Source organism: Mus musculus, chromosome 7 (genome assembly GCF_000001635.26).
Source record: "Mus musculus strain C57BL/6J chromosome 7, GRCm38.p6 C57BL/6J".
Classification (NCBI taxonomy): Eukaryota; Metazoa; Chordata; class Mammalia; order Rodentia; family Muridae; genus Mus; species Mus musculus.
In genome coordinates, this window is record NC_000073.6 from 22,490,402 (window position 1) to 22,500,020 (window position 9,619).

At 39.0% G+C, this 9,619-nt stretch overlaps 1 protein-coding gene across 1 annotated transcript; it reads right to left on the reverse strand.

Annotated features, from left to right (window-relative positions):
* Window positions 1-8,359: 8,359 nt before the first annotated feature.
* Window positions 8,360-9,277, reverse strand: Vmn1r151 (vomeronasal 1 receptor 151). The gene has a single exon (NM_001166712.1). The coding sequence runs from the start codon at window positions 9,275-9,277 to the stop codon at window positions 8,360-8,362; it is 918 nt and encodes a 305-aa protein (NP_001160184.1).
* Window positions 9,278-9,619: the final 342 nt, after the last annotated feature.

The window sequence follows — 9,619 nt, forward strand, 5'->3', positions numbered from 1 at the left end:
TAAAACAAAAGGAAGCAAATTAACCCAAGAGAAGTAGACAGCAGGAAATAATCAAACTCTGGGACAAAATCAAGCAAGTGGAAAGAAGAACTATTCAAAGAATCAACCAAACGAAGAGCTGGTTCCTTGAGAAAATGAACAAGATAGATAAACCCTTAGCCAGACTCACTAAAAAGGGCACAGGGACAGCATCCTAATTAACAAAATCAGAAATGAAAAGGGAGACATAACAACAGATCCTGAAGAAATCCAAAACACCATCAGATCCTTCTACAAAAGGCTATACTCAACAAAACTGGAAAACCTGGATGAAATGGACAAATTTCTAGACAGATACCAGGTACCAAAGTTAAATCAGGATCAGGTTAATGATCTAAACAGTCCCATATCCCCTAAAGAAATAGAAGCAGTCATTAATAGTCTCCTAACCAAAAAAAAAAAGCCCAGGACCAGATAGATTTAGTTCGGAGTTCTATCAGACCTTCAAAAAAGATCTAATTCCAGCACTGCACAAACTATTCCACAAAATAGAAGCAGAATGTAATCTACCTAACTCATTCTATGAAGCCACAATTACTCTGATACCTAAACCACAGAAAGATCCAACAAAGAGAAATTCAGATCAATTTCCCTTATGAATATCAATGCAAAAATACTCAATAAAATTCTTGCTATGTGAATCCAAGAACACATTAAAACAATCATCCATTCTGACCAAGTAAGTTTTATTCCAGGGATACAGGGATGGTTTAATATACGGAAATCCATCAACATAATCCGATATATAAACAAACTCAAAGTCAAAAACCACATGATCATCTCCTTAGATGCAGAAAAAGCATTTCACAAAATCCAATACCCATTCACTATAAAAGTATTGGAAAGATCAGGAATTCAAGGCCCATACCTAAACATGATAAAAGCAATCTACAGCAAACCAGTAGTCAACATCAAAGTAAATGGTGAGAAGCTGGAAGCAATCCCACTAAAATTAGGGACTAGACACAGCTGCCCACTTTCTCCCTACCTATTCAACATTGTACTTGAAGTCCTAGCCAGAGAAATTCGAGAACAAAAAGAGATCAAGGGGATACAAATTGGAAAGGAAGAAGTCAAAATATCACTTTTTGCAGATGATATGATAGTATATAAAAGTGACCCTATAAATTCCACCAGAGAACTCCTAAACCTGATAAACAGCTTTGGTGAAGTAGCTGGATATAAAACTAACTCAAACAAGTCAATGGCCTTTCTCTACACAAAGCATGAAAAGGCTGAGAAAGAAAGTAGGGATACAACACCCTTCTCAATAGTCACAAATAATATAATATACTTTGGAGTGACTCTAAGTAAGGAAGTGAAAGATTTGTATGATATGAACTTCAAGTCTGTGAAGAAAGAAATTAAACAAGAACTCAGAAGATGGAAAGATCTCCCATGCTCATGGATTGGCAGGATAAATATAGTAAAAATGGCCATCTGGCCAAAAGCAATCTACAGATTCAATGCAATCTCCATCAAAATTCCCATTCAATTCTTCAAGAAATTACAAAGAGCAACCTGCAAATTCATCTGGAATAACAAAAAAATCTAGGAAAGCAAAAACTCTTCTCAAGGATAAAAGAACCTCTGGTGGAATCACCATGCCTGACCTAAAGCTGTACTACCAAGCAATTGTGATAAAAACTGCATGGTACTGGTATAGCGACAAACAAGTAGACCAGTGGAATAGAAATGAAGACCCAGAAATGAACCCACACACCTATGGTCACTTGATCTTCGACAAGGGAGCAAAAACCTTCCAGTGGAAAAAAGACAGCATTTTCAACAAATGGTGCTGGCACAACTGGTGGTTAACATGTAGAAGAATGCAAATTGATCTATTCCTATCTCCTTGTACTAAGGTCAAATCTAAGTGGATCAAGGAACTCCACATAAAACCAGAGACACTGAAACTTATAGAGGAGAAAGTGGGGAAAAGCCTTGAAGATATGGGCACAGAGGAAAAAATCCTGAATAGAACAGCAATGACTTGTTGACAAATGGGACCTCATAAAATTGCAAAGCTTCTGTAATGCAAAAGACACCGTCAATAAGACAAAATGGCCACCAACAGACTGGGAAAGGATCTTTACTTATTCTAAATTAGATAGGGGACTAATATCCAATATATATAAAGAACTCAAGAAGATTGACTCCAGAAATTCAAACAACCCCATTAAAAATGGGGCTCATCGCTAAAAAAGAATTCTCACATTTGGAATACCGAATGGCTGAGAAGCACCTGCAAAAATGTTTAGCATCCTTAATCATCAGGAAAATGCAGATCAAAACAGCCCTGAGATTCCATCTCACACCAGTCAGAATGGCTAAGATCAAAAATTCAGGTGACAGCAGATGTTGGAGAGGATTTGGAGAAAGAGGAACACTCCTCCATTGCTGGAGGGATTGCAAACATGTACAACCACTCTGGAAATCAGTTTGGCGGTTCCTCAGAAAATTGGACATAATACTACCTGAGGATCCCACAATACCTCGACTGGGCATATATCCAGAAGATGTTCCAACTGGTAAGAAGGACACATGGTCCACTATGTTCATATCAGCCTTATTTATAATAGCCAGAAGCTGGTAAGAACCTAGATGCCTCTCAACAGAGGAATGGATACAGAAAATGTGGTCCATTTATATAATGGAGTACTACTCAGCTATTAAACAGAATGATTTTATGAAATTACTAGGCAAATGGATGGACCTGGAGGGCATCATCCTGAGTGAGGTAACTCAATCACAAAAGAACTCACATATTATGTACTCACTGATAAGTGGATATTAGTCCAGATGTTAGACTACCTAAGATATAAGATACAAAGCAAATGAAACTCAAGAAGAACTAAAATCAAAGTGTGTACACTTTGCCCCTTCTCAGAATTGGGAACAAAACACCCATGGAAGGAATTGGAGGTGAGACAAAAGGATGGACTAATTAGAGATTACCATATCCGGGAATCTATCCCATAATCAGCCTCCAAACACTGACACCATTGCATACACTAGCAAGATTTTGCTGAAAGGACCCTGATATAGCTGTCTCTTGTGAGACTATGCCACGGTCTAGCAAACACAGAAACTAATGTTCACAGTCAGCTATTGGATGGATCACAGGGCCTCCAATGGAGGAGCTAGAGAAAGTACTCAAGGAGCTAAAGGAATCTGCAGCCCTATAGGTGGAACAACAATATGAACTAACCAGTACCCCCCTGAGCTTGTGTCTCTAGCTACATATGTATCAGAAGATGGCCTAGCCGGCCATCAGTGGAAAGAGTGGCTCATTGGTCGTGCAACTTTATATGCCTCAGTACAGGGGAACGCCAGGGCCAAGAAGTGGGATTGGCTGGCTAGGGGAGTGGGAGGAGGGTATGGGGGACTTTTGGGATAGCATTAGAAATGTAAGTGAGGAAAATACTTAATAAAAAAATTTAAAAAAAACTTGACAACCAATTAGTCTGGAAATTTATGGAAAGTTCTTTTGCAAAAAAATAAGCATATATTTTGTCTTAATAGAATATCACATTGTAAAGACATTCTTAAAATGTATTACTTTTCGCCAAACCATGATTGGGGATCTCATCCATTTCTATTGATTTTAAAGCAAGGGAAAACCAGAGGCTGAAAGAGTAGACTTCCTCCATTCGAGAAAGTACCCAAGGAGCTGAAGGGGTCTGCAACCCTATAGGTGGAACAACAATATGAAGTAACAAGTACCCCCAGAGCTCGTGTCTCTTGCTGCATATGTAGCAGAAGATAGCCTAGTCGGCCATCACTGGGAAGAGAGGCCACTTGGTCTTGCAAACTTTATATGCCCCAGTACAGGGGAGCACCATGGCCAAGAAGTGGGAGTGGGTGGGTACAGGAGTTGGGGGAGAGAGGGTATGGGGGATTTTTGGGATAGCATTTGATATGTAAATGAAGAAGATACGTAATTTAAAAAATATATATATAAAAGAAAATAATTACTTTCTAAGAGACAACAAAATGGGACAAAAGAGAATATAATATAAGACAAAATCCATCACATTATGCCTGGTCTAGACAATAAAACAGAACAAAAAGTACCCCGAGGGAAGGCACAGCAATCAGTGACTCATTCGTTCACACACTCAGGTGTTCCATAAAAATACTAAGCTGAAAGCTTTAATATATATGCAGGTAATCTGATGCAAACCCTTGTAGGCCCATTCTTGATGTTTCAATCTCTGTGTATTCATGTGTACTTTGCTCAGTTGATTTACTGAGTCCAGTTCTCCTGGTGTCTTCATCCCTATGGCTCTTACACTCTTTCTGGACTCCCCTTCTTCAGAATTCCCTGAGCTCTGAGAGGTGAGATTTGATGGAGACATTCCATTTAGAGCTGTGTATTTTGAGAAATCTCTTTCCACATGATGCCAGTCTGTGATTCTCTGAATCTGTTTCTGTCTGCTGTAGGAGGATTTTTCTCTGATAATAAGCAAAAAACACACTGATCTATGAATATGGCAAAATACAATTAGAAGTCATATTATCGATGATTTTATTTTATTTTATTTTATTTTATTTTATTTTATTTTATTTTAGAGAGGTAGAATTTGGTCTTACCGTAGGTATGTTTGTTCACTATCTAATTTCTGGTTATTGGTCACCTGACAGTGCTGTGTATGTGTTCTGTCTATGACAAATTTGATATTGGTTGGATACTCCCAAAAGTTCCATGCCACCATTGCATTAACATATCTTGTGTGCAGGACAGATTATAGACTAAACGTTTTGTGGCTGAGTTGATGTTTATGTGTCTCTTTTGGTAGCCTGCAGAGTATTTTTCCATACCAAACACTATTATAGGAGTAAAGGCTCTATGTCGGTACCAGGTCTACTTTTCCATGTTGAAGGAGTGTATGGCTGTTGTCTTAGGTATGGGTATCTCACTGTCAGTTTGTAGAGAGCAAATCTTTATCTTAACATCGGCCTGTGTGTGTTATTTAAAAAAGATTTATTTCATTTCATTGATATGTGTACAATGTATCTGTCTTCAACACACCAGAAGAGAGGATCAGATTTCATTGAAGATGCTTTCGAGCCACCATGTGGTTGCTCAGAATTGAACTTAGGATCTCTGGAATAGCAAGCAGCCAGTGGTCTTAACCATTGAGCCATCTCTCTAGCCCTAGCCTGGGTTTTGTAGGCATTTCCACAGGACATCTTTGGCCAACAACTCAGTTGAATGCAATATAGTCCCTGTACTTGAAAAGACCCCTTAGTTGAAAATAGGTGGTCAGTTGGGTGCTCCATACCCTCAGTTATTAGATAATTTCAGTAGGATCGCTTTCATATATGTTACTAAATTTCCACTGCCATGTGGTTTCATAACATTTCTCATATGTCCTCCAATCCCAGCTCTCTCTCCACTGATTCCCTCTCTTAACCCTATACCTGTTCCAACCCACCCCCCTAGTCCACTCAGAATATCTAATCTCTTTCCCTTTTCCATGAAATCCATGTGTCCCTCACTTGAACATTTCTATGGATCAATCTCCTTTTTAGCTTGATTATCATTTATTTAATGGCTATGTAGGTATAAGTGAATACATACTATAATTACCTTTCTGGGTGTTGGTTTCCTCACTCAGGATAGATTTTTTTTTTTTCTAGCTTTAGCGTTTCTCCTATAAACATCATGATGCCTGTCTTTCAACAGTGGAGTAATGCTCTATTGTGCTAATGTGCCATATTTTTTTATCCTTTCTTTTGTTGTGACTTCTTGGTTCTTTCCAGGTTCTGGCTATTATGAATGAATAGAACAGTAAGAATCATGGTTGAGTACATTTCCTTGTAGTAGGATGAAGTGTCCTTCAGGTATATATCCAAGAGTGGTGAGATAGATCTAATGCCTACTTTCTGTGGAATCTTTATTCTATTTTTAAAAATATTTTTTTATTAGATATTTTCCTCATTTACATTTCCAATGCTATCCCAAGAGTTCCCCATAACTCCCCCCCACTCCCCTACCTACCCTCTCCCACTTTTTGGCCCTGGCGTTCCCCTGTACTGGGGCATATAAAGTTTGCAAATCCAATTGGCCTCTCTTTCCACTGATGGCCGACTAGGCCATCTTTTGATACATATGCAGCTAGAGTCAAAAGGTCCGGGGTACTGGTTAGTTCATAATGTTGTTCCACCTATAGGGTTGCAGATCCCTTTAGCTCCTTGGGTACTTTCTCTAGCTCCTTCATTGGGGGCCCTGTGATCCATCCAATAGCCGACTCTGAGCATCCACATTCTTATTCCCATAGTGACTGTACAAGTTTTCACTTTCATCAGCAATGGTTGAGCAACTCCCTTATTGCACATCCTTGCCAGCATGAGCAGTCACCTGTGTTGTTGATCTTGGACATTCTAATAGTTGTTAGATAGAATCCCAAGGTGGGTTTCATTTCCTTTTTCTTGATGTCCAAATATTGCTAAGGGTCATGCAATAGGAATGACCAATGGCTTTAAAACTCAGGGAATATGGTCAGCCCACTGATTATCACAGCCACATGGGTAAGTCTTGGTGTGGCAAGGCCCCAAGTACTTCATGCTACTGTGAAGTTCTGTTCTGCTTACTACCCTCATATCCCTCTTAATCTAAGAAGGAATTAGCATTAAGAGGTCTACACTCCTTTTCCTCTCTAACTTTTTTCTTCCCTAATGGGTGTTAGTTGGTTGGAAGGGATTGGAGTGAAAAAAGTGTTGGAAGATCATAGAACCCAATAAACTATCCCATAACAATGTTTAGGGATAAGGAGATACACAGATTAGCAAGCAGAGATCAGTGTCATAGGATACACTGAACTGATTAAACTAAATTTAGAAAATACACTTTATTATGGCCAGTGCTATGATCAAGACATGGTGCCATAGTTTGTCAGTTTAGGGTTGGTGCAAGTCTGTGAAAATGTATATGGGAAGTCTCAGTATTAATTTTGTAACTCAGTGTGAATCCATTCCTCAATATGGAACATACAAACTGATGGTTCCTATTCTATTATTTCAAGCTCTTTAAATATAGCTGTTATTAATGATTTCCCACTCCTCCAAAACTGCAAGTGAAGTGTCAAATGTGTTGGATAAATTTCTCAGTTTGGGGCTGGAGAGGTGACTCAGCAGGGTAGAACCCTGGCCACATTTACATTGGATCAGAGCTTGATTCTGAGAAACCATATTCATAGGCATACATCTGATTGTAACCCCAGCTCTAGGGGTATGACACCTATTCTTCTTAACAGGAGGAAATCCCTACAAATACATACACACCCAACACACATAAACAAAAAAATGAATGCTAAAGTTTTCTTTGTTCACAGGAGTAAGTATCACAGGTCAGTATCACAGTATCACACCGACAGGTATAACCACTCCTGGATTTATCTTGTGGTCTTCACTGCCCTGGTCATTCTCATGCAGCTGAAATGGTTAAGTTCTTCGATTTAATCTTCTGAGAAAATAATTTTGTGACTGGCAAGCCACTGACAGACAGAGTGACAACTTTGCCACCTCATTGCTCTATATGTCTTGTCTCCTGTCGGATTGGTAGGTGTTTGTGATGATTGGAAAAACAATTTCACCATAGCCCAGGGTGAAGTCTTTACCAAGGTCTTTCAGGAGAAGATGCCCAGTGTGGATCCTGGATTCCTCCCTGGTCCTCTTAAGGCTTCTGAGCATGACCTGTTTCTACCTCTTTTACTATTTATTCTCGATATGCTCAGCAGATTGTACTGCTCTAGATAGCACAAAGTTATGATGTTCAGTGCTAGACTCTCACCTCAGTAGGGCCCAAGGTAGCAAAGCATATATCTCCTAAATAAAATGGAATGACATACAATATATTTACTATTTATATAAATATCATCCTTGAAAATACTTAATCATAACAATGCATCCTCGTTTGTTCAGGTAGAGAAATATAGAGAGGGATTCTGTTCTTGTCCGAAGTTTGAAGTATCAACTAAGACGGAGCGAGAGTATCAGTTTGATCAGGACCATTTAACACATTAAACTGTTCAGTGAAAATTGGTTGCATCAGTTTCAGTCCAGCCTGCAGCAGAATACAGTTATATACAGGAGAACAGAGGATGGTGAATAACTCACTTACCATGTCAGTCAGATTCCAACCAGAAATCATTTCACATCAACAAATGAGTATAGCCTTATTCTTTTAAAATTACAGCAGTGAGCACCACACCTTGTTCATACAAAATGTTGAAAACATATTTAAGGAATAAAGGTCTTAACGGTATTAGTGAAACTGTCTTCTGGATTTGGCATTTTTTAGTGACTCTGGTTTTCAACAGTTGAAGAGCACAGAACAAGGATCTTTAGGACCTCTGAAGATCAACAGTAAGGGAGAGATACTGGGGAAGACTGCAGCCAGAACCTCACTGACAAGCCTTATGAAGAGATGAGAATGCATTAAAAGTGTATGAAAGATGATACAAATAAAATTTAGAAGATAAAAGCTAACAAATGTGACCACCAGCATCAGGATAGTACGGGTTGCTCTGGTCTCAGCTTGGCCTCTGCGGTACTGATTGGGAGTGAGGATGTGCTGCATTCGCTGGCGATGTCTATGGAGGAGAAGTACCATGGAGACACTGGTCCAGACCATGATGCTCATGAATGTGGCATCATAGGCAAACTGCAAGGAGACAATGCCTACAATGAATCCAGAAGTGGAACAGAACAAGTTGCTTTTAGAGTCAGTGTTATTGTCTGTTATCTGTGGACCAGTGACCTTAATTGAAATGTGGATGTTACTTAAGACACTGAAAAACCAACAACTGTAACAAGAATAACTCACAAAATTTGGGACACTAGCTCTGAGTATAAGTTTACCTCTATTAACAAGAACAAGAGTGACAAACTGATAGATACTCAGGACACAGGTGGAACACAAGTTTGTGCTTCTTGCCACCATGTGACTGAAGAATTCTAATTTACATTTGAGTTCAGTTGGAGGAGTTTTTGGAGCAAAAGCTATCATGTTGTTTGGAAATATAGTGAGGAATAGAGTCAAGGCATTGGCCACAGCCATGTGGCTTAAAATCACCTGTCTGGGTCTCTGTTTAGAACCAGTCAAGACTGGATAGAAATTATGGACAAACAGAAAGACATTGGCCAAGGTCCCAACCCCAAACTGGCAAAGCAAGAGGATCTGAAGAGCCACTTCCTCAGTGGTTTTCACGGATTTACCATGATCAGACATTGAGAGGGTTTTACAGGACCCTGGATGATTAGGTAGAACACTACTCTTCTCGGGTCTCTGTTTTATTGTCCACACTTACCAATTGATTTGGACAATTTCTTCACTTGATAAGTGAGACACTATTCTATCACACTACAGGTAAATTGCCTGGAAAACATGCATATATAATAACTCAAATTAAATTTTATACTGATTTTATTACTCCGGCCTTGAGATAATTTTTGTATTACAACTACAGATTTATTGGTTCAGTAGCTCAAGAACACAATAACACACATTTTAACACACAATGGTCCTTGCTTATGAATACAAACAAGAAAGAGAGTAGTTTGAACATGTGAT

Coding starts and splice junctions, on each gene's coding strand:
- Vmn1r151 (NM_001166712.1), bottom strand. CDS start 9,277: ATGTCTGATCATGGTAAATCCGTGAAAACCACTGAGGAAGTGGCTCTT.